This window comes from Chiloscyllium punctatum, chromosome 6 (genome assembly GCF_047496795.1).
Source record: "Chiloscyllium punctatum isolate Juve2018m chromosome 6, sChiPun1.3, whole genome shotgun sequence".
Taxonomy (NCBI): Eukaryota; Metazoa; Chordata; class Chondrichthyes; order Orectolobiformes; family Hemiscylliidae; genus Chiloscyllium; species Chiloscyllium punctatum.
Window position 1 is genome coordinate 31,736,673 of NC_092744.1, and position 25,817 is coordinate 31,762,489.

Below are 25,817 nucleotides of genomic sequence, written 5' to 3' on the forward strand. Positions count from 1 at the left end.
AAACAGTAGTCTGGATGTTGGAGGTAAGTTGAATCAGGAGCTGAAATTGGCTTGTCGCAAAGATGTTACTACAGTTGTTATGGGGGATTTTAACATGCAGGTAGACTGGGAGAATCAGGATGGTATCGGGCCTCAAGAAAGAGACTTTGTGGAGTGCCTCAGAGATGGATTTTTAGTGCAGCTGGTGCTGGAGCCGACCAGGGATAAGGCGATTCTGGATCTGGTATTGTGTAACGAACCAGAATTGGTCAGTGACCTCGAAGTGAAGGAGCCGTTGGGAAGTAGTGACCATAATACAATAAGCTTCAATCTGCAATTTGAGAGGGAGTGGGTACAATCTGAAGTGACAATATTTCAGTTGAATAAAGGGAAATATGGAGCTATGAGGGAGCAACTGGCCAAAGTTCAATGGTATAATACCTTAACAGGGAAGACCGTGGAGGAACAATGGCAGATATTTCTGTGTATAATGCAGAAGATGCAGGATCAGTTCATTCCTAAAAGGAAGAAAGATCCCAGGAGGAGACATGGGCGGCCGTGGCTGACAAGGGAAGTAAAGAAGCATATAAGGTTAAAAGAGAAAAAGTATAACTTAGCGAAGATAAGCAGGAAAACGGAGGACTGGGAAGCTTTTAAAGAACAACAGAGGATTAGTAAGAAGGAAATACGCAGAGAAAAAATGAGGTACGAAGGTAAACTGGCCAAGAATATAAAGGAGGATAGTAAAAGCTTTTTTAGGTATGTCCAAGGCAAAAAAATGGTTAGGACAAAAATTGGGCCCTTGAAGACAGAAGCAGGGGAATATATTACTGGGAACGAAGAAATGGCAGAGGAATTAAATGAGTACTTCAGATCTGTGTTCACTGGGGAAGACACAAGCAATCTCCCTGAGGTAACAGTGGCTGAAGGACCTGAACTTAAGGGAATTTCTATTTGCCAGGATTTGGTGTTGGAGAGACTGTTAGGTCTGAAGGTTGATAAGTCTCCGGGACCTGATGGCCTGCATCCCAGGGTACTGAAGGAGGTGGCTCGGGAAATCGTGGATGCGCTGGTGATTATTTTCCAGAGTTCAATAGAATCGGGGTTGATTCCTGAGGATTGGAGGGCGGCTAATGTTGTGCCACTTTTTAAGAAGGGTGGGCGGGAGAAAGCAGGAAATTATAGACCAGTTAGTCTGACCTCAGTGGTGGGAAAGATGCTGGAGTCTATTATAAAGGATGAAATTACGGCACATCTGGATAATAGTAACAGGATAGGACAGAGTCAGCATGGATTTATGAAGGGGAAATCATGCTTGACTAATCTTCTTGAATTTTTTGAGGATGTAACTCGGAAGATGGACGAGGGAGATCCAGTGGATGTAGTGTACCTGGACTTTCAGAAAGCTTTTGATAAAGTCCCACACAAGAGGTTAGTGAGTAAAATTAGGGCGCACGGGATTGGGGGCAAAGTACTAGATTGGATAGAGAATTGGTTGGCTAATAGGAAACAAAGGGTAGTGATTAACGGCTCCATTTCGAAATGGCAGGCAGTGACCAGTGGGGTACCGCAGGGATCCGTGCTGGGACCGCAGCTTTTTACAATATATGTAAATGATATAGAAGATGGTATCAGCAATAACATTAGCAAATTTGCTGATGACACAAAGCTAGGTGGTAGGGTAAAATGTGATGAGGATGTTAGGGGATTACAGGGTGACCTGGACAAGTTAGGTGAGTGGGCAGATGCATGGCAGATGCAGTTTAATGTGGATAAATGTCTGGTTATCCACTTTGGTGGCAAGAACAGGAAGGCAGATTACTACCTCAATGGTATCAAATTAGGTAAAGGGGCTGTTCAGAGAGATCTGGGTGTTCTTGTCCACCAGTCAATGAAGGCAAGCATGCAGGTACAGCAGGTCGTGAAGAAGGCTAATAGCATGCTGGCCTTCATAACAAGAGGGATTGAGTATAGAAGCAAAGAGGTGCTTCTGCAGCTGTACAGGGCCCTGGTGAGACCACACCTGGAGTACTGTGTACAGTTCTGGTCTCCAAATTTGAGGAAAGACATTCTGGCTATTGAGGGAGTGCAGCGTAGGTTCACGAGGTCAATTCCTGGAATGGCAGGATTGCCTTACACGGAAAGACTGAAGCGACTGGGCTTGTATACCCTTGAGTTTAGAAGACTGAGAGGGGATCTGATTGAAACGTATAGGCTTATGAAAGGATTGGACACTCTGGCAGGAGGGAACATATTTCCGTTGATGGGGGAGTGCCGAACCAGAGGACACAACTTAAAAATACGGGGTAGACCATTTAGGACAGAGATGAGGAGAAACTACTTCACCCAGAGAGTGGTGGCTGTGTGGAATGCTCTGCCCCAGAGGGCAGTGGAGGCCCAGTCTCTGGATTCTTTTAAGAAAGAATTGGATAGAGCTCTTAAAGATAGTGGAGTCAAGGGGTACGGAGATAAGGCTGGAACAGGATACTAATTAGGAATGATCAGCCATGATCATATTGAATGGCGGTGCAGGCTCGAAGGGCAGAATGGCCTACTCCTGCATCTATTGTCTATTGTCTATTGACAGCAGATGGTTAGAAACTGCTTGAGTCTGCTCATGCTTGGAGGAGAGAGGAGAATGACTGGAGGTAGAAGCTAAGAGGTTAAGAATACATTCAGAACGGCGGTAACAGCAGAGCACTTCACAATGAATCTTATTTTGTTGCTGAGACAAAGAGATCTCAGCATCACCTTGAGTAGCCATAGTCCTGTCCAATTAATGCAAGGATTCTTTCCTTGTCAGGGGCAAACAGACAAATTTTGGGCACTCCACCACCTGCCTTTTTGCTTACTGTGGGCAGTCTTCTCCTGCAATGAGAGAAGAGCAGAGTTTAACTGAGGTAGAAGTGGCTGGCACAACTGTTATGTTCATCAGGGAGAGGAAATTTAGTGAAATGTCCCGAGTGAATGAGCAGGAAGGGCAGAGGGCAAGCTCCATTAACAGCCTCAGGGGATAGAGGGGATGAGAGCAACCTGACAGATGCTGCACACTTGTCAGAGGCGTGAGCCTTGGTAAGGAGGTGGGTAATCTTGGAGTTAGAGTGAGTGTGAGATACTGGTGCACTTACCTTTGCAGAGCACAAAATTACACTAACTTTCTTTTTGCATTTCTGGACGTTCCTCCAAACCACAAACACCGCCCTGATCCAAGTGGCAATTGAGAGCAGGCTGGCAGGATCTCTCACAGTCTAGAGGAAAGAGGATGACCCTCCAGGTCTCTGCCAGCAAAGCAGGGTACTAACTTTCCTCAAAAGGCAAACCTGGCATGCAGCATATGAACTGGGATACAGCGAGGCATTAAATATAGTATTGGTGGCATGAGTACTAAGAGGTCCTGGCACCACTGAGCATATCTACCGCTGTCAATCACAGCAGGGCCATTGAGGCATGGTGCATACTTAATGAGGTGAGCAATGTAAAATTGTGAGAGAAAACTCATTAGAGCTCACAGAGGGTAACTCTTCACATTTCTCCACAGAACTCTTCACATTTCTTCACTACGCTTAGCCAAAGTTTGGGAAAATTTAGCCAATAATATTTTGTTAAAAAAAAATCAGCCCTTGAATTGCTCTCTAAAATATATATAAAGTGCTTGAAAGTGAGTTCTTTTCTACCATCTGTCTGGTCAGACACTTGAACCATCTCTTTCTATGATTAAGTCTTTATTTGAACAGCTCCCAGTGTATATTGGACCTACCCAAAATTATGATCTTCAAGATATCTTGCATGAAAATTCTCCTCTTTTTATAATGTTATGCAATTGTATCAGTTTAACCTGGATGCATTAAAGTGCAATGTGACATATAGCTTTCAACACACTTTAACCTTTCAACTGTTCCTAAACATTATCAATAAAACCTTAGTTCAAATATATGCAATGAATTTCCTGGTTTAATATCACAAGGTACTTGGATAGATGTGCAAAATTTCAATGCACTTCACACTTCACAATCAAGTACTTTACAATCAAATCTACAAAATGCAATTGGGTCTACATAGGGAAAGTAGCATTAAGAAGAAAAATAGTTCAGAATGGGAAGTGAAACCAAAATGTAATATGCATATTTTTAGTAATGACGGATTTGTACTTGTTACACTGTCAAAAGGAAACTGTTGCTAATAAAACATGTGATTTTCAAATTTCTTTATATTTGTGGCTTGGGAATTTTGAATTGAATTTTATACACATTTATATTTCTTGCACAAATTATGAAAATTAAAGAAACAAAATTTAACTAAACTGGAAATTTGTGCGCTACTAACATTGAGTCATGAACACAGACTTAACACAGAAGTTTATACAAATTGCTGTATATTTGGACATGGGTGAATCAACATAATTTTCTAATCTTTTAGGACAGCGACATTTCTAAAGTAAAGCTTCCATTCTTTAGCCATCTTTTCTGAATGTGATAAAAGATATTCATTCAAAGACATATGGACAGATTGCTATCTTCTGTGGAATATAGCAGCAAGGAACTTTGTCTCATGTATTGGAAAGATCAATAATAAAGATAACTTGCACCGGATTGTCATAGTTTCCAGTATGAGGTATGATAACAGGCCCGGTCCTTGCCAAATTTGTCATGATGGACATGATTACCAATACAGAAATACTTTCCTCGTGCTATTCCAAAAAAGGACATGAATATTGCTGAAATTGTTTTCCTTGAGATGTGTCATCATTGGCATAAGTGTATGATGCAACAGAATCTACTGAAGGATGTAAGAGCTAGGTGAATGACTGTCAGAGGCACTGGTTGAAAGAAAATTCATGCTGACAGCTTTGTTACGAATGAAAGCACCTAGAATGCAGCCATTGCCCTGTTGCCTTTTCTTTAAAGGAGCGAATAACTCCTTCAGCATGTTAGATGGTAAAATTGGATCTGGTGGGTTAGATTTTTAACTTGCTTCCTTAGTATGATATTGGCAGTGCTGTTTGGTCACTGGCAATAAAAACCAGCTCGATTTTCAATTTTAAATTCAGCATCTATGACAGTTTCACACAAAAAAGGCTGGAATCAGATTCAGGGTATCTGAGAAAAATACAAACCTCAAATATCACAGTTTTTTGGGAAAACTCATTCTTCTGAATTTACATGAGTTTTGCTTTAAACATTTTAAACAGAGTTAACACCAGGGCAATAATTTTAACCTTTCAATGATGGTGTAAAATGGACAAAATTGGACTGTGTTTGTTATGTACCTTAGCCATTTTTCTTTTCTATTGTCCTAATGGTTTAAGGGACATGAAGCTTAGCAATATTTTGCTATGCTGGGCTACTTGGGTAGAGCTGGATACTCACCTGTGCTCCTCATATGTACTCAGAATCATTAAGTTTTCGCATTTGCGAGGTGATAGTTAAACTGTCTATATTTGGGGAACTAGCTGCATCCTATAAATAGAGAATGCGCGCTCTATATTCAACAATCAGCCCTTTTATTATGTAAATTTCTGAGTTGCGTTATCACATTTACCTGATTCTCGCCTACAGGCTGTTGTCCTCTCAAACACAGGTTTTTTTTAAAAACTGTAGAGGTTGCATAATCCATAACAGCTGGAATTCAGAGCTGCATGAATTCTTGCTAGAAATTCATAGGGATTACTGAATCAATAGACACAAACGTAACAAAATGTAACTACCATGAAAGGATCTTAAATGCAGTTCTGGCCTATATTTCATTTGAAGTTTCTGATTTATTTTATGAACAGATTAGCTATAGCAGTATTACATTTAACACATTAACAAAACAAAATACTGTTACACGTGATGCTCCTCTGCACAGAGTGGAATAAAACACAATATGATAGTTGAGTATGAGGGTTATCTCATTCTTCACAGAAAGAGGAGACTGGAAGCTGCTAAATAAAGGCTGAGATACATATTTTCATCACTGTGGAGAACACAGGTACCAGTACTGAGGCAAGAAGGAAGTTTGTCAAAAGGGTGAACTCCACCTGAATCAAAATGGAGGCCATTTGCCCATTAAGTCCACACTGAACCTCCGAACAGCATCCCACCCAGACCTACCCCATCCCTGTAATCCTGCAAATCCCTGGCTAATCCTGGGCAATTTAGCATGGTCAATCCACCTAACCTGAACATTTTTGGACTGTAAGAGGATATCAAAGCACCTGAAGGAAACCCATACAGACACAGGGAGAATTTGCAAACTCCACACAAGACACCCAAGAGCGGAATTAAACGCAGGTCCCTGGCGCTGTGAGGCAGCAGTGCTAACCACTTTGCCACCATGCCACTCCATGGTTAGAAAAAGGTGCAGTGCTAGAACCGTGTTAAATATATATCTGTAAATTAGAATGTGTCCAAAGAACCAAAGCCCAGTCAACTTAACATCAAGAAATAGAAAGTAATCCCTATTAAAAGAGAAAATAGAAAAGTCCCTAAAAATAAAAAAAATCAACTATTGGCATGAATTTGAAAAGAGAAAAAGCTTATTGACCAACCTCATTGAATTATTTGAATAGGTACCAGTGGGGTAGATAATGCTAATCTGGTATCTAAAATTTACCAAATTTCTAAAACATCTTTGATAAGGCAGCACGTTAGACAAATGAATAAAGTCAGAGTGTGTAGAGTCAGAGCACAGTTAGCAGAATGTATGGTGGCAGGTGGAAATGAAAGAATAAGGGTAAAGGGTAGCTATTCAGAAGGGAAGGAAGTGGGAACTGAAGTTCCATGAATGATTCCTGGATTACTGTTGTTTGTAATTGTGTTCATAATTTTAATTTTGAAATTAAATTTGTGGTAAACATGCCGATGATATTATATTTGTGAGGAATGAAGGACAGTCAATACTGAGAAGAATTGCAATAAATTACAAGAAAATGGCATATGTTTTCTACAAGTTTATTAATTGAAAAGTAAATTTCAACATTAGTTAGTTTGAGGTATTACATTTTGGTAAGGAAAAGGAAAGAAGTCACCAATTAGTTTAAAAAAAATATGAACACAGTACAGAAGCAAAAGGATTTATGAATACAAATCTATTCATCACTATCAATACTAATTCAGGCTAATGAGACTATTTTAAAAAAAAGCAAATCAAGCACCAGAGTTGATTTCTAGAGGGACAGAATCGAGAAGTGGAGAAGTCAAGCTTTACTAATACAGCATCCTGGTTAGACCACATTTAGAATACTGTTTACAACCCTAGTCACCATATTTAGGAAAAAGTACATTGTAACACTGGAGAAAGTACAGAAAATAGTTACAAAGATGATACTAAAACAGCAAGATTATAAAAATTGGGACAAGATAAAAATTGTGGGTCTCTTTTCTCTTGAAATCATTTCTTTGATAAGATATTCTTAAAGTTCTATTTGCACAAAGGCAGGCTTGATCAACACCACGATCTTCATTCTCGTAGGGCAAGGAAGCAGGTACTTAATCCATTCCAACCTGAGTGGGGATTGAATCCTGAACTTTTGGCATCAATCTGATCCACATCAGCCACCAGCCAGTTGAGTAAACTAGCCCCTTATAAGGTATAGAGAAAGAGGTTTTTCACTTGTAGGGAATGAGAGGCTCATATGTCTGCAGCCTTGCCCTTTTTGGTTTTAGAGGTCACAGGTTTGGAATCTGCTGTCTAAAAACACTTGGTGAATTGCCACAATGATCTTACAGATGGTGCATACTGTAATGATTGTATGCCAGTCATGTAGAGAGTGAAAGCTTAAAGCGGTGGATAACTTGTTAATCGAGATACAGGACCAAAGATAGCACTCAATCTCAAAGTACAAAATTCTTCTTCCTTACAGTATACTGTCCTACTAAATAGGAAGGTAACCTGGTGGATGCTAAAACCAAGCAAACAGCTGGTCCTCACAATAACAAATCCCACCCCCCCGCCCGCAACAATTGTCAACTTTAACTATTGTTTTGTTCGGAGGAAACCTAAAGTATTCTTTACTTTTTTTCAATAAAGTAATGAGAAAAAAAATCACTATTTCTGAAAATAGGATGATGAGTTGGCTGTCAGAGACAAGGTGAAGAAAAATAAATGTGGTAGCAAAAATATAAACAAAGATGAGGAGCTGGGCTGTGAAGTGGGCATTGCTGAGAGGCTGAAGGAAATGGCTGAGAGCCAGTGTAGGCCAAATGGTTCACACACTTACTGCAATCACTGGTGCACTGTCAACCTCCTCATCTCACTCTGATAGTTGGGGGCCCCAAAGACCTTGAGCAACTACCCAGAATATTTCAACACTCAGGAAGTGAGGTTTTGATAGTACAGTAAAAGGTCAGTAGGAATAGAGAGAGGGAGACAGACTCAAGCAGATTCTAACCTGTATTTTATAAACTCATTATTTCTGGCAGATGCTGAGACAGCTGCATTTCCCCATCCATGTTAAGAACCACAGCTTAATGCTATGCCAGATCAGAATTCCTCAACTTAGTTCGTTAAAAAAAAATCCTGTGACCTTTGCAGCAAATGGGTATTTCCCATTAACTCTACTGGTTTAGATTTTTGTTTGTACACACCCTTTCATGGAATTAATTTGAAAACTAATATTCAATGTTATTGAGGTAGTCTTCATTCTCTGTGAATTGGAGATAAACGGTAGCCTGGGGCTCTGTTCTCTGTGAACATTTATTTTCTAGTTCCTGATCATCAGAAGACAGGTTTTCTCCTTTGGTCATGGTGTAGAAATAATAATGGAAGTCATTTCCATAGGTTTGGTGTTTGATGGACCACTTGTAAACCCTTTTGGCATAAAGCTGCTTCCGAAAATGAGGCTGTGCAAATGTAATGGAGATAAAGCGTCCTCCTTTCCGCAGAATGCGACTGACCTGAAATAAAGAAGGAAACATTTATTCTTCAAAGGACACATTGTCCAATTCTTAGAAAACAATAATTGTGTGACTATTTCTAACATTGGATCTACCACGTAACGCTGAAGGGGTTTTCAACCCTTTGCAAATATCAAAGAACAACTACTATTGACAAATACATTGACTCATTATGACCTCCATTGCCATCTGCAATGCCTCTGACTATGAAACAGGGCAATATTATCGCACTATTGGGATGATGGGACAGAACATCATACGGAAGCATACAGTCTCTGGAAATGAAGTTTGCACGTACCCTTTTCAGTTATAAGGCCAAGACACATACTACAATGGGAGTAGCCCCTGTGGAACTATAGATAGGACTTTGGACTAGGCTTAGCCTGACTTTCACAATTAAAACAAGAAAAGGGGTCATGATAGGCCTAGGCCAGACAGAGATTGTAAACAGGGAGACACAGTTCAAATAAGGAACTTTGGTGATGTCGCTCCATGGATTCCGGGAGTTATCCTTAAAAGAAGAAATGAGACCAGTATTAAAAATGCCACCATTAGCAGCCCGTGGACAGGAAACTGACCTGAACTAAAGTAGGAAACATCTGCTTTTTCTTCACACCCAGAAATGCTAACACATACAACTGAATGACTTTCACACCACCAAATCACCGTGACCTTTATTTTGTTTTCAACTACTAACCACCACCCATAAACATCCATGTATGTACTGTGTCTGTTTTGTAAGTAAATAACCTGTTCAGAGATGTCACTACCCTTGTCTGAAGCAGGTGGGAATTAAGCCCTAACCTTTGGGCATCCAGTGCAGAGGGTTGTGGGCAGATCGGAGGACCTCCTCATGGATACGCTCATGGGCCTGTCCAGGCTCACTATAAACAGTTCCAGGCAGTGGGCTGCAGAGGGTGTCCTATCTGTTGAATCTCTTCTCCTCTTCTGTTTATGCCAGCGTGTACTGGGACAGGAAGCCAGTGGTGTCCATCAACGCTCTCAATGCTTTTAGAGAGAGGTGGGCACTGTGGGGTATACTGTGTTTTATTTTACCCTCCAACTCCATTTTGGTTTAGCCCCTTCCCAATTTCCCTACACCCCATTCCCATCACTTTTGATGCTTTGCTTGTAAATATTTAATTGGCGTCACAGGTGTTGGCTAGTCATTAAAAAGAACAAAAAAGTGTCATGGTGATTTTTCGGTGTGAAAGTCATTCAGTTGTGTGTGATAGCGCCTTGTCAAATGTTATAATAAAATCCATCAACTGCCTGCTCTCATCAATCATCTTCAACACTTCCTCAAACATTTGTGAGACAGGGCTTTTCCAACTCAAAGTCATGCTGATCATTCCGAATAAGTGCATTCTTTTCCAAATGCAAATAAATCCTGCCCCTCAGAATCTTCTCCAATAATTTCACTACCACTATGTAAAGCTCATCAGCCTATAATTTCTTGGATCAATTCTGTTTTCCTTCTTAAACAAAGGAACAACATTGTCTATTCTTCAGTCTTATGGATCTTGTCTGTGGCTAAAGAGGATACAAAGATCTCCGACAAGGCCTCGTCATTCTCCTCCCTTGCATCCCTCAGCATCCCAGAATGGATCCCATTCGGGATCTACCTACTTAACGTTATTCAAGACACGCAACACTTCCTTCTCCTTAATATTGACATGCCTTAGAATATCAACATATCCCTGTCTAACCTTCCCATTATCCATGTCCTTCTCCTTGGTGAATACTGATGCGAAGTACTCATTAAGGATCTCACCCACTTCTTCTAGGTCCATGCACAAATTCTCTCTTTCATCCCTGAGTGGACCTATCCTTTCCCTAGCTATTATTTTGCTCCTTACATACATATAAAATGCTCGAGATCCTCCTTAATCCCACTTGCCAAGGATATTCATGGTCCCTTTTAGCCCTCCTAACTCCTTGTTTAAGTTCTTTCCTTTATATTCCTCCAGTGCTCTGCCTGATTTCAGTTTCCTAAACCTGACATATTTGTTTTGACTAATCTTTCAATAACTCTCATTGTCCAGGGTTCCCAAATCTCACCATGCTTATCTTTCACCCTCACAGGAATAGGCTGGTCCTGAACCCTGATTAATTGACCTTTAAAAGATTTCCATGTGTCAGATGTGGATTTACATTCAAACATTCTCCATTGCATCCCTCTACCAGAGTCCACTTCCCTGGTTTTTGTTCTGTACTACCAAGTAGCTACTTTTACACAGAATTAGTGAGAAAAATTTTGGACAGATAAAACACTTATCCAATAGTTAAAAGGACTATTCTCAATTTTGAGTAGCAATCATAAAGTCAAATATAATAATAAAGCATAAAGATCATAGAATAACTGGAAAAGAATTAGTTCCTGATTGAACAAAGATTTGGGTTAACAAAGCTGAAGCGTCCATCACATCAAGTTAAAAGAATAATCTGTTTTGTGAGATATAGTCTGGAGGGGGTTTAGTAAACGAGATGTCGCAAAACATAGTAAATAGTCCAACATAATTACTTTATGTTCCATTTTCTGTAGACTTATGAATCTAAAGTTTTAGATTATAGCTTTAATACTTATTTTTATCTTTTGGCATTTTTAGAAGTATGTTCAGAGATAAACTTGCTGTCATGTATTTAACAATGATTAAACTATACTTATTACAACAGGTTCTGTGAAAAGTACTTTAAAATTTTAGGAGAGGACTATCAAAGTTAATCATTTTAATAACAGCAAACAGTATATTTTGTAACATGGAGAAAAATCTCTTTTATTTAATCAGCCTGTGAGATTTAATTCAGTTATATTAATATTCATATATTTATGCTGTTGTCATCAATTCCATTGTTAGTTCTGTGGTTTCTTCTTAAGTGCAGCCTATTCCATTTAAGTGGTTCACATTACGAAAGCTGAAATTTTTCAGCGCTTTTTCAATCAGAATGGAAAAACAGAGAGAATGCTTTGTTTAGTGACATAGCTTTTGATGGATTCATTTAATTGTTATAAACGTCAAAACTAGAGCTACATATGTATCGTACGACATTATTAAGTGTGACTTTGTCCTCATTATTCAGGGGAACTACTTCACACAGATTTACATAGAACAGGCCCTTTGGCCCACCATGTCTGTGCTGACCATAATGCCATTCTAAATTAATTTCTTTATATCCTTCTGTTCCTGCCTGTTCATGTGTCTGTCTAAATGCCTCTTAACATTGCTATCATATCTGCTTCTACCACTTTCCCTGGCAGCACTTTCCGGGCACCTTCTACCTCTGTATAAAAAAAAATTGACATGCACATCTCCTTTAAACATTCCCCTCCCCCCCCCCCCCCCCACCTCACATTAAACCTATGCCTCCTAGTAACTGACATTTCCACCCTGGAAAAAAGACTCTGATTTTTGACCCTATCCAGGCCTCTCATAATTTTATGTATTTATGTCAGGTTGCCCCCAGCCTCCAATGCTCAAGCAAAAATAACACAGGTTTACCCAAGCTCTCTTAATAACTAATACACTTCAATCCAGGCAACATCTTGGTGAAACCCTTGTTTGCACCCTCTCCATAGCCTCCACATCCTTCCCATAGTGTGTCATTCAGAACTCCACACAATTCTCCAAATATAGTGTAACCAAAGTTTTATACAGCCGCAACATGATTTGCCAACTTTTATACTCAGTGTCCCAAACGATGAAGGCCAGCATGCCTTATACCTTCTTTATCAACTTATCCACTTGTGCTGCCACTTGAAGAAATCTATGGACTTGCACCCCAAGATCCCTCTGCATATCTATGCTCCTAAAGCACCTGTTGTTTACTCCATACAAATTAAACTCCATCGGCCATTTTTCTCTGCCACATTTCTCTAACTGACCTATTATGCTATATCAACTGACAAATTCCTCTCTACCCACAGCTCTATCAATTTTTATGTTATCTGCAAACTACCTAATCAGACCACCTACATTTTCATTCAAATCATTTACGTTAACAAAGAATTGAGGACCCAGCACTCCTCCTTGTGAAACATCACTTTTCACATACTCCACTCAGAAAAACATCCCTCCACAACTCCCCTTTGTCTGCTGTGACCATGCCACTTTTATATCCAATTTACCACTGTCCTACCCTCATCAATCATTGTGACTTCCTCAAAAAACACAATCACATTTGAGAGACAAGACCTTCCCTTACAAAGCCATGCTGACTATCCTAATAAATCCATTCTTTTCACAAGTAAATAAATCCTGTTCCTTTGAATCTTCTCCAATACTTTGCCTACCCTGACGTAAGGCTCACGACGATTAAAATCAAGATTTGGCATAAAATTATTCTCAATACTGAGACTTAGAGAGTTATAGGATGAGAAAGCAACTTAGGTGGATGTTGGTGGGTGGGGAGATGTCGGGAGGTGAGGGGAAAGATAATTGGAGATGGTGAGTGGGGAGGTGGAGCCACCTAGATGACCAGGATGCAGTAGGTGGAATCGTTGTGGTGCTGGCAGGGAAGGTGAAATAGATGAAGAATGGAATAATGGATGGTTCAGAAAACCCTGTCAAGACAAATAAATGAGCAAGGTCAAAAGGAATGGTACTGAAGTACACTATATCTTGGTTGATTTCACTTTTGTATATCTGCTCTGTACAGTTATTGAATGCTATGGTGATTTCCAGGATCACTCTGCTGATAGGAATTTCAGTTCTTGTGATTGTCCATGTATTAGTTGCTTCTTGCGCTACATTAGCAGACAGCACTCTGTCCAACCTTCGCTGTGTCTTCTCTTTTGTGCTTAACAGATAAAATCAGACTCAAATTATATGAATCATATTTTAGGCAATACATAAAGCATAACTTCAAGGTTAACAGGCAAACCCCAGGTACACCAAGTAATTTTTTCTTTAATCATTTATTCCTTATCCAGGAGCTAGAGAGTTTCTTGATGCAGACAGATAGCACAAACAGGACAATTCAGTGAATTATTCCTCATCAAGCTATCTCAATCATCTGTGTAATCATCAACAATGACATCAACTGTCACTTACAAAAACCAGCTCATCAATGCTGAGTTTGGGTTTTGCCACTTGATCCAAGCATGAACAAAAAACTAGATTCCAGAGGTGAGATGACTGGGACTGCCCTGGGCATCAATTGTGATTGCATTTGGATGAACGTGACATTAAGAACCTTGAGCAAGAATGTCAATGAGAATCAGGGAATAAAGTCTCCACTGACTGGAGTCATACCTGCCACAAAGATTGATGGTTATGGTTACTGGTGTCAAACATCCCAGTTTGAGGTTATCAGAACTATGTCGTAGGCCTAACCATCTTCAGCTACTTCATTAATGACCTTCCCTGCATCATAAGGTCAGAAGTGCGAATGTTTGTTAATGACTGCATCATGTTCAGTTTCATGTGTAACTTCATAGGTAACAAATTATCAGTCAGTACCAACATGAAGCAAGATCACAACAGTTTTGGGAGATCAATAAGACTAGGGAGTACATATTAAATGGTAGGACCCTGGAAAGTACAGAGGATCAGAGGTACATTAGCATGTTTGTCCATAGGTCCTTGAAGGCAACAGGACATGTAGATAATTTGGTTAAGAAGGCATTTCAGATACTTGCCTTTATTAGTCAAGGCACTCAATGAATATAAGCCAAAAACCGAAAGAACCATGGATGCTGGAAATCACAGAAATTTCTGGAAAAGCTCAGCAGGTCTGGTAGCATTTATGGAGAGAAATCAGCGTAAACATTTCAGATCAAGGGGCAACTGAGGATTCTGAGGAAGGGTCACTGGACCTGAAACTCTAATGCTGATTTCTCCCCACAGATGCTGCCAGATGTGCTGAGCTTTTCCAGCAATTTCTGTGTTTGTTGTCATTGAATAAAAGAGCCAGGAGGTTATGATGGAGCTTTATTGACCATTAATTAGTTGACAGGTTGAGTACTGTGTGCAGTTTTGGTCACCAAACTATAGGAATGATGTAATTGCACAACAGAGAGTGCAGAAGAGATTCATCAGGACGTTGCTCGGCTGGAATGATGCAACTATGAAGAGAGGCTAGATGGGCTGGGGCTGTTTTCCTTAGAACAGAAAAGGATACTTGGGCTTCTGATTGAGGTGTTCAAAGTCCTGAAGGTCATAGATAAGGTAGCTAGGGAGGAACATTCCCCCAGTAGAGGGGTCAATACAGGGGGCACAGTTTTCAGGTACGGTGCAGGAAGTTTAGAGAGGATTTATGAATTTCTTTCTTTAAACCAGAGGGTTGTGAATACCTAGAACTCACTGCCTAAAAGGTAATAGAGCCAACTCTCAAGACATTTAAGAAGTACTTAGATGGGCACTTGAAATGCCCTAGCAGACAAGGCCACAAGCCAAGTGCTAGAAAATGGGATTAGAATAGATGGATGCTTGATGACTGGCACGGATAGGGTGGGCAGAAGAGACACTGTGCTCTATGACTCTGAGTAATCAGCAATGACTTTGTGCCAGTAAGTGAAAAACAACATGCATAAAACACAAATGTTTTATGTTTCTTTCACGTCCAACTGTACGACTGTTGCTGAATCTTTTACCAACAATATCCTTTATGTCATAGGCTAGGTATAGTGACTATAATGAGTGACCACTTGCTTCCCAAAAGCTTTTCCGTCATTTACAAATTGTATGTCAGGAGTGTGATGGAATGCTCTCCACTTGATTAGATGAGAGCAGCTCCAACAGCATGCAAGAAGCTTGACACTATCCAGGTCAAAGTAAAAACAGAAATTGCTTGAAAAGGTCAGCAGGTCTGATAGCAGATGTGGAGAGAAATCAGAGTTAACATTTCAGGTCAAGTTATCCTTCCTCAGAATGTAGAACACAGGTTAAAGCACCCTGCTTGATTGTCACCCTATTTACCACCTTAAATATTTATTCTATCATCACTGGTGAAGTGACTGCAATGTACATCAGTTACAACATGTACCACAGCAACTCATCAAGGGTTGTTCCATAACACCTTCGAAAGCTTTGCTGCTGAGAAAAACAAAAGGCAGCAGATGCAAGGGGACACAAACACTTCAATTTCCCATCCAAATCATATATCATCCTGATTTGGAAATGTATTGTTGTTCCTTCATTGTTGCTCATCAAAATCTTGGGATTCCTTCTGTAGTAGCAGCGTGATTGTGACTATCACACAACTATAGCACTGGTTCAAGGAGGCAACTAACCTCTATCTTCTCAATAAATATTGGCATTGCCTGCAATGTTCACATTCCATGAATTAATAGTAAATAATTTTGTACATAAAATGGACAATTGTGCCTTGAATTTCTGCATGAGTTTTTCATATTTTCTCACCTAACATACGCAGAAAGCCAGGGGAACCTCACAGGGACAAAGTAATGGGTTGCTTTGTGCTTGATTCACACAGATCTGCGCCAAGCATACAGAGAAGGTTCAGAAGACCTCCCATCTATTAGTGATACTGCATGAAGAACTTTATAAGTGAATACTTATCGGTGATGGTTCAGGAAAGGACCATATAGATGGATATCAATGGTAAGGGCACTTACAAGAAACAAATCCATAAGGACCAATTTGTAATTCTATATACTATATAGAATTATATAGTACACCCTATATCTCTATATTCTATATATCCGTACATTTAGGTGTTAAAACATATTGAATGCAATAGTGAAGTATCCTGCAAAGCTGCAGATCTTATGATATATGATTTTCCTGGAATTTTATAATATCTGTTTACTGCATTTCAGGGCTGGTATCATGCTGTGAAATGGGTTGGTCTTGGTTGTCATGATGAGTCATCCGGTTACTGCTGTTGCATTTATTCACAGCAGTCTAGCACGATCTCACCGCCAATCATACCCTTCCCTCTTGCAGGGGTGACAACTGATTAATGGCTCTCCTTTGAAGCTGAGGATTCTCTGTAATCCCCAGAGTTCCCATGAGCACACAGTGCTGACAATTATTCTTCTTGAAATCCTTACACTTGACCTCTATCACACTGTAAGAAATGCTGCTAAAGAGCTGAAAAGAGCATGATTTCTATCTGGTAGAAAAGCGGTACTCAATGACATGCCAAATTCGCTGTTGTAGAGTCCTGTTCCAGGACTGCTTGGGATCAAAATACCTGCTGTTGGGAATGAAACCAACATCTGGACTACCTTGTTTCAGCTCACTTCTGGAGGAGCTTTTGAAAACAAAAACTAGTACCTAAAGCTAGCCCTTGCTGAAAAATTATGATCTGTCATCCACCTTGTAAAACAGGAGCTGTTCTGGAATAATCTGCGTCCCTGACACCAATATAGGCAGAAATGCAAATAAATAATATGTAGGTTGGGTAGTTATTTAATTATAAAGATGAACAAATACAAAATGGATTATTTGTCAATTTAATTGGATTAAATTGGCGGAAACGTATTGGGATACTCATTCCTACCATGCAGATAGCAGTGCTTTAGTCTCCAAAAAAGCAACATATGCTATGTCAAGAGTGATAGCTTCAAACTAGACAGGGATTGCAATGAAACCAATTGACAGGAGAAGAGAATTTTATTGCAGAAGTACATTCTGATGATCGCACTTTCGATGACATTCCAGCTCAGGAACTGAAACTCTTAAACAAAATGTATGAAATGTGTTCATTGAATTCATTTATTTTTATTATTATCCATATAGCTGCATTTGCATTCACATTAATTTACATTATTTTAAGCTGCAATAACTTATTTATTTTAATTGCAATGTTTGGTATATTTTTGGGTGATAAACTTTGTACTTTTTACTGATAAAGTCATTGAGATATTTTTCCCATGAATGTTTTATTGTGTGCCATCACAGACACACTGTAACACTTTGATGGGCTGTTTCCTCTATAGCTTTTCTGTAACACTTATCAAATAATGGAAATCAAAGGTGTCACAGACAGAATGTGTTCCTTTTACTGCCTGTGTCTGTAACAGGTGTGTGTTTTCTTACACATGGAATGTGGATCCCAAATTAATACTATCGGCAACAAGTTTTCGTGAATTCATAAAGAGAGACATATTCTCATACATACCAAAAATTACACAGCATTTCACTCACTTGTCTCACACATACTGTCACACACCAGGATCATGTATGGACAAATGTAATATACTGTTACGGCTGATGATCATCTTTGTCTTTTGTGACAAAGCCTCTAGTTTCTTAGATCAATGTGATGTTTTAAGGTTGTAGTTTAAAGTGAAATACTTTTCCACAGGCTGTGAACTTTCTTGTGGTCAAATTTATGAGATTTTTGTATCAGGTGAACTCAAAATTGAAACAAGTTGGGAGAAGTTTTCTGTCTGTTGGATTCTCCCACTTCAAGGTATTACTGTTTACTTACTTTGGCTGTTTGATGGCTTGCAACTAATTTGAATGCTCTTGTAAAAACTCTAAACTACAAACATTCTTTTGCTGAATTTTAGGGCAGTAAAAAGAAAACAAAACAGTCTTAATATGTGCCTTCCATAAGTTCAAAACCAAATTTCCAAACAAAACATGGGGAGTACACATGATTATGTATCATGTAATGTTGCTTAATACCATGAGAGATTGAGACAGTCAACACATTGTGTTTAAATGATCCATTCAATTTTATAATACCCTTTTTCGATTCATTTCAGGAAAGGGTATTGATTCAATCTCAATCTGGAATAAAGCTTTTGTTCCCTCTTGAGACGGGATGTGGTTTGAATTCTCAAAAGAAGTCAGGTGACCCATAGGAGCTATTCTTTCAGGCCTTTTATATTAACTTTTAAAATATAAAACTTGGTTTGCGGCTCAATGTGGCTCTAACTTCAGCTTTTAAAAACTGCAGCTCATAAACAAGTTAAAACAAGCCAACTTCATATGAGATGCAAATGCAGAAAACCATTCTTCAAATTACAATTAAAATATCAACAAACCCATGAGTTAAGCACAGGCTATTTGGCCCCTTGAGCCTGCTCTGCCATTTAATAAGGTTATGGCTGATCTGATTGGATCCTCCATCCCACATTCTGGTCTATCCTTGCTAACTTTTTGCCACCTTAATCTGTTCAGCTCTGCTTTAAAAGAGACATGTTGCCATGGCATTTTGAAGAAGAGTTCTAAAGACTCAGGTCCCTCTGACAGTAAACGAAAGTCATCTCATTTTTAAATAGTCACCTCTTGCTGTAGATTCTCTCACAAAAGGAAACATCGCTTTCATCCTGTGAAGACCCATCATGACGTTGCGTGTTTCAATCAAGTCACCGTCTACTCTTCTGAAGTCCAGTGGATACAACCCTACCCTGTCTAACCTTTCCTTGTAAAATAAATATCCATTTCAGGAATTAGTCTATATAAACCCTTGAACTGCTTCCAATGTGGTTGCCTCCTTCCTTAAATAATAGACCAATACTTGGTGATGCCGGAGTTGGACTGGGGTTTGCAAAGTTAAAAATCACACAACACCAGGTTATAGTCCAACAGGTTTAATTGGAAGCACAAGCTTTCGGAGTGACGCTCCTTCATCAGGTGGTTGTGGAGGATTCAATTGTAAGACATAGAATTCATAGCAAAAATTTACAGTGATGTAACTGAAATTATACATTGAAAAATACCTTGATTGTTTGTTGAGTCTCTCATCCATTGGAATGACCATGTTAGTTTCATTTCTTTCATATGTAAATCACAAAACATTTTTAAAAAGTTACGTTTTCAGGTTAACTTTAACAATTGGTGTCAGCCCAGATAATGTTAGGCCCCTGTGTGCTGCTGTCTGTGCCATAACGTTTAGACTGATTCTAATCGAAAAGATGAATTAACAGAATCTTACACGGATTCATACAGTCTTTGAGCAAAGTACGATGTAACTCTGTAAGTACAAATTCACCCCACAAACGTATATGTATATGTGTGTACGTGTGTGTGTGTGTGTGTGTGAGTGTGTGTGTGTGTTTAAGAGTGCCTGTGTGTGTATAGTGCAATGGTGATCACCTGTAGTGTGACATGAACCCAAGGTCCCGGTTGAGGCCCTCCCTATTGGTACCGAACTTAGCTATCAGCCTCTGCTCGGCCACTTTTCGCTGCTGCCTGTCCCGAAGTCTGCCTTGGAGGATGGTCACCCGAAGATCCGAAGTCAAACGTCTTAGACTGCTGAAGTGTTCTCCAACTGGGAGGGAACACTCCTGTCTGTTGCTTGTTGTGTGGTGCCCATTCATCCGTTGCCGTAGACTCTGCTCGGTTTCCCCGATGTACCATGCCTCAGGGCATCCTTGCCTGCAGTGTATGAAATAGACAACGTTGGCTGAGGCGCATGAGTACCTGCCACATACACGGTGGGAGGTGTCGCCACGCGTAATTCTGGTATCCATGTCTACACTCTGACACGTCTCGCAGCACCTACAGCAACAAGGTTGTATGGAGTTGTCCTGAAAGCTGGGCAGTTTGCTATGAACAATGATCTCCTTGAGGTTTGGTGGTTGTTTAAAAGTGAGCAGGGGGGATGCGGGGAAGGTCTTGGCGAGGTGCTTATCCTCGTTGATAATGTGTTGCAGGCTGTGAGGAACATGGCGTAGTTTTTCAGCTCCTGGAAAGTACTGGACAACGGATCCATGTAAGATTCTGTTAATTCATTTTTTAGATTAGAATCAATCTAAACATTATAGCACAGACAGCAGCACACAGAGGGCTAACATCTTCAATAGATTATCTGGGCTGACACCAATTGTTAAAGTTAACTTGAGAAGGTAACTTTTTAAAAAAGTTTTGTGATTTTCACATGAAAGAAGTGAAACTAACATGGTCATTCTAACAGATGAGAGACTTAGCAAACAATCAAGATATTTTTCAATGTACAATTTCAGTTACATCACCCTGTAAACTTTTGCTATAAATTCTGTGTCTTACAATTGTATCCTCCACAACCACCTGATGAAGGAGCGGCGCTCCGAAAGCTTGTGCTTCCAATTAAACCTGTTAGACAGTAACCTGGTATTGTGTGATTTTTAACTTTGTCGACTAATACTTTACACAGTACTGCAGATATGGTATTATCAGTGTCCAGCATAACTTGACGCATAATCTACCTACTTTTGTATTCAATTCTCCTCACAATGTATAATATTATTCTATTAACATTACTAATCACTTGCTGCATATTCCTACTGGCCTTTTGATAGTCATTGACTAGGACACTTACATTCCTGCGCATCTGAGTGTTGCAATTTTGCACCATGTAGATAATATTCTTATTTTCTATTCTTCCTGTCAAATTGGACAATTACATACTTATCAACATTTGGCAAGTTTTTGCCACTCACATAACTGATCTTGATCCCTTTGTCGTCTCCTTATGCCCTTTTCAACGCTTAGTTTTCTTGCTGTCTTTGCGTCACCAGCAACAAACATTTGGTCCCTTCACTCAAGTCATTTATATAAATTGCAAGCCCCAGCATTGATCTCTGTGACACGCCACTCATTGCATCTTGCAAACCAAAAATAAACATTTATGCCTACACTCTTGTTAGCTAGCAAATCTTCTATCTATGGCAGTGTATAACCTTCCCTATGAGGTTCTATTTTCTGCAATACCTTCAATTTTGTACCTCATTAATTCTATCCCCTGTATTTATGTCTCTTTTGGACAAATCCCAAACAATTTTACAATGCTTCATGTTTTAGCTCCCTATCTTTAAAAACATTGCTATTTCACAATTTCTCCCAAATGTTTAGTTGACCTGTCAATCAAAGCCACTTTTCTGATTTGCAATCTGACCAGCAAGTGGGTACCACTTCATTTGAAGAATCCACAGCAATCACCTGCTCAAGGAACAAAGATTGGCATAAATCTGATTGCACACTTCTTGTCAATGCATTAAAAACAATATGCGCACAAGAAAGAAAAATATGTAATTTACAGAACCTACCGAGTGCAAAATTGCATGAGCTCCTATCTGTGCATTTAGCTGCCCTTATTCAATTCTGAATGAATGTATTTCATATAAAATAAACAAACACCAGCAATGGGACCTCGTACCTATGCTCATAAATGCAAATTCTTGTGTTTGTTGTGTATGTCTGACAGCCAGTGTCCAGTGCATCAGCAACGAGCGTAACCAGAATCTGCAAGCAACTCAACTGCATTTTTATCTTTCTAAGATAGTGAGTCAAGCCATTTAACTGGAAGAATTTGTACCCCGTTGATAATGCCATCAAAAATCTGAACATTGCTACCCATTCACACATAGCCAGGTTAATGACTGGCTAGTATAGAGCTATTCTCAGCTAAACCCTATTCAACTACAGAGGAACATATTACAAATTTGTAGGAATTTTTTTAATTACAGATAGCTCGATGGGTTTGACGGTGGGGACTCGTACAAGCATGTAAAAACTGAAAAAGGCACATTAAGCTTTAACAGACTACGACATGCATATGAATTAGAGTGAAAGGCACAGCAGAAGGAAGCTATGAATTATGGATAAGCCATCATTATTTAGTAGCAGGTACAGTGGGAAGTTGCTTTAGTTGAGGGCAGAATAATTGACATCAGAGGCTTCTGTCTTCTTCTCTTGCTACTAAATAGTTGCTGGGAATCTGCCAAGTCTCAGCACTGCTGGGACATCAACTGTAGGTTTTCAAAATGGTTTGATCTCTGTGCTTTTAATCTTGCAGAGCTTCATTATCCTGAAGACTGACTAGAGGAATATGAAGAAATAAAAGACATAGTGTCCCAATATATCCCAATGGATGCTCCTTCTCAGAAATACTGCCCATGTTTTGGACCTTCACCTGTTTGAATTTTCTCGTATTTACTAAGCTGGACTTTTATATGGGTTCTAAATTAAATTTATTTTCAATTAATACAGCTTATTCGACCTGTGCCTGTATATCAAAACAAAAAAATGTTTCAATGAAAGTCCTTACTAAGCAAACGTTGCACAGAACCAGTTGAGATGGGAAGGGGAAGATCCCACAAAATGCCCTCAGCCTCACTGTGGGAGATCATTGAATTTCTTGGGATGGACCGAACCTTCTTAATAATTTATCTAACCTCAACCTGCAAGGGTTATCGTTACTTAATTCCAACTTGTAAATATTGTGAGTTATCAGAAAGCACTTAATCAGGGTACTCATTTCAAATGGCATCAGTGTATAAAGACAGAACTATCTAGTTAGTTAACGTTTAACATACTGCAGTATGTGAAAGACAGGTTTAATGAAATGAGACTTTATTTTTGCAGTTATAAAACAAGCTGTTAACAACATAAACATATTAACATTAACAACATATTATTGGGGCAGCACGGTGGCTCAGTGGTTGGTATTACTGCCTCACAGCGCCAGGGACCCAGGTTTGATTCCAGCCTCAGGCGACTGTCCATGTGGAGTTTGCACATTCTGCCCGTGTCTGCATGGGTTTCCTCCAGGTGCACTGGTTTCCTCCCACAATCTAAAGATGTGCAGGTTAGGTGAATTGGCAGTGTTAAATTGCCCACAGTGTTCAGGGATGTGTAGGTTAGGTGCATTCGTCAGGGACAAATGTAGAGTGATAGGGTAGGGCAATGAATCTGGGTGAATTACTCTTTGGAGGTCAATGTGGACTTGTTGGGCCGAACAGCCTGTTTCCACACTGTAGGAATTCTATGATAGCCTTATCCCAGTATTTAAAATATGAATTTTCATCAATTTGTGAAAACAAACATTGAACCTCTCAGAGCTTTATTACTAATTATACAAATTCTTTCCCTGTGTAAGGCCACATTGAAGGCTTTTGAAGTATTAGTGCAGGCCAGAAAACCTACTGGACCTCTGTACAGATGCAGCATCAATTTGAGAATCCTTTACAGTAATCTCGCTTCCCATCTACCGATCTGTAATATAACAATTCCTTCAAATGTTGCATGTTGCTCTCATGCACTTTTTAAAAATCTGCAATAATACATTAAAGGAAACGTAGTATTTTAAATCATTCACTTGCTTTCACAGCAAAGTGTAAAAATATTTTTGTTTAGAAGTGAGCAGAACTGACATCAAAAAGAAATGATTTCCAGAAGTTATTCAGCTTATTTCAAATAATGCGATTGCTGAAGCATGCTGTGTTAATGACTGGATTGCTAGTGAATTTAATTCAGTTTCCTGCATTATGGACTCACCAAATCCCTACGAAGCAAATGTGCTTAATATGTCATCTGCTATTTAAAGAAAAAAATTGAATAAAAAAACAGATTATTCTGAATAGCACACATGGATATTAAAACATAATTTCTTCATAATTTAATTTTTCCACATTCAAACTTTACTCTCAATCACTGCAGATATTTTTTCTCAGGCTGCCTTTCTATTATTTAAATTTTTCAGGTGAAAATTGTCACAACTGGAAATAATCCCGATCCTTAGCCTGACATATATTACTATGATTTTTCAAAATGTTCTACTATTACAGATATTTTCATAATAATTTATCATACCTTGCTGTGAAAATTTACACTTTTATACATCTCATACTACAGAAAACATCTCGCGGTGTTCAAAGGATTTCGGGAAAAATCCATAACAACCAAGCAAACACGAAATCTTCCAGAAGTTCTCAATGTGAGCTAACTGGCAGGCTAATTAGGTAATCATGATTAACACCATTACCAGTACACAGCCAGTCATTATGTTAGAAACGGATCATCACAAATCCATCTAAATATTTGTTGTTACAGAGGTTACCTTTTGTAGGGCTGGTATTATCTGCCCTTTAAACAATAACATTTCTGTGCACAGTTCAGGCTGTAATGCTGATATTATTATGCATGCTTTGGTACAGACGGCAGTCATCTTGGTACTACAGCCCTCCCTTGTTAATATTGCTTCTGAAGGAATGATCACTGGCTACCTCTTAAAATCTCCAAAATTATTTAGATATAAGCCTAGATAAGAAATAACAGGGAAAAAGAAAATGGAAACTATTCCAAAGTACATCTGCTGCTTATTTTGCTTCTGCCCTTCATATGGGCGGCACGGTGGCACAGTGGTTAGCACTGCTGCCTCACAGCGCCGGAGACCCGGGTTCGATTCCCGCCTCAGGCGAATGACTGTGTGGAGTTTGCACGTTCTCCCCGTGTCTGCGTGGGTTTCCTCCGGGTGCTCCGGTTTCGTCCCACAGTCCAAAGATGTGCAGGTCAGGTGAATTGGCCATGCTAAATTGCCCGTAGTGTTAGGTAAGGGGTCGATGTAGATGTAGGGGTATGGGTGGGTACACTTTGGCGGGGCAGTGTGGACTTGTTGGGCCGAAGGCAGCCTAGATATTAAGCTGCCTTTGGGAGTGAGTTCAGGTGTGAATACATACTAAAATTACACACCTGGAAGGAGTCACTAGATCCCAAAATGCCTATCCAATGTGAAAAATCACACAACACCAGGTTATAGTCCAACAGGTTTAACTGGAAGTACTAGCTTTCGTAGCACTGCTCCTTCATCAGGTGGTTAGCGCTCCGAAAGCTAGTGCTTCCAATTAAACCTGTTGGACTATAACCTGGTGTTGTGGGATTTTCAATTTTGTACACCCCAGTCTAACATCAGCATCTCCAAATTATGCAATTTGATGCACCTTCCAAATGAAAGGTGGGAACGAGGAAGCCGGAAACTAGAAATCCACAAATCTCCAATTAACTAGCTGTGGAACACATTACAAGGCTTTTCACCAGCAGTTTGAAATTTTCAGTCAGCAAGTATGTGGAAGCAAAGTGTCTGGTACCCCTCAGGTTGCAAACGCCTTGAACACAACAGGGAGCCAGGAACACAAATGGATGTACTGGATCAGCAGGTTCAGGAAGCAGAGAATTACGCTCAGTTGCTCAGCCAATGGCACGAAACTACAAATACTGTGACGAAGCGTGCTGCACTTGAGAGTCCTCGGTGCTAGGCCATTGAAAGAAGACATGATGTTGCTGA

General features: G+C 39.6%; 1 protein-coding gene across 1 annotated transcript in view; it reads right to left on the reverse strand.

Moving 5' to 3' along the window:
- Positions 1-7,910: 7,910 nt before the first annotated feature.
- ece2a (endothelin converting enzyme 2a) overlaps positions 7,911-25,817 on the reverse strand; it is a 282,345-nt gene continuing 264,438 nt past the window's right edge. The window contains exon 4 of the mRNA XM_072572305.1: positions 7,911-8,855. Within this exon, the coding sequence (XP_072428406.1) occupies positions 8,571-8,855 (285 nt within the window). The 3' untranslated portion in view covers positions 7,911-8,570. The remainder of the gene's footprint in view (positions 8,856-25,817) is intronic.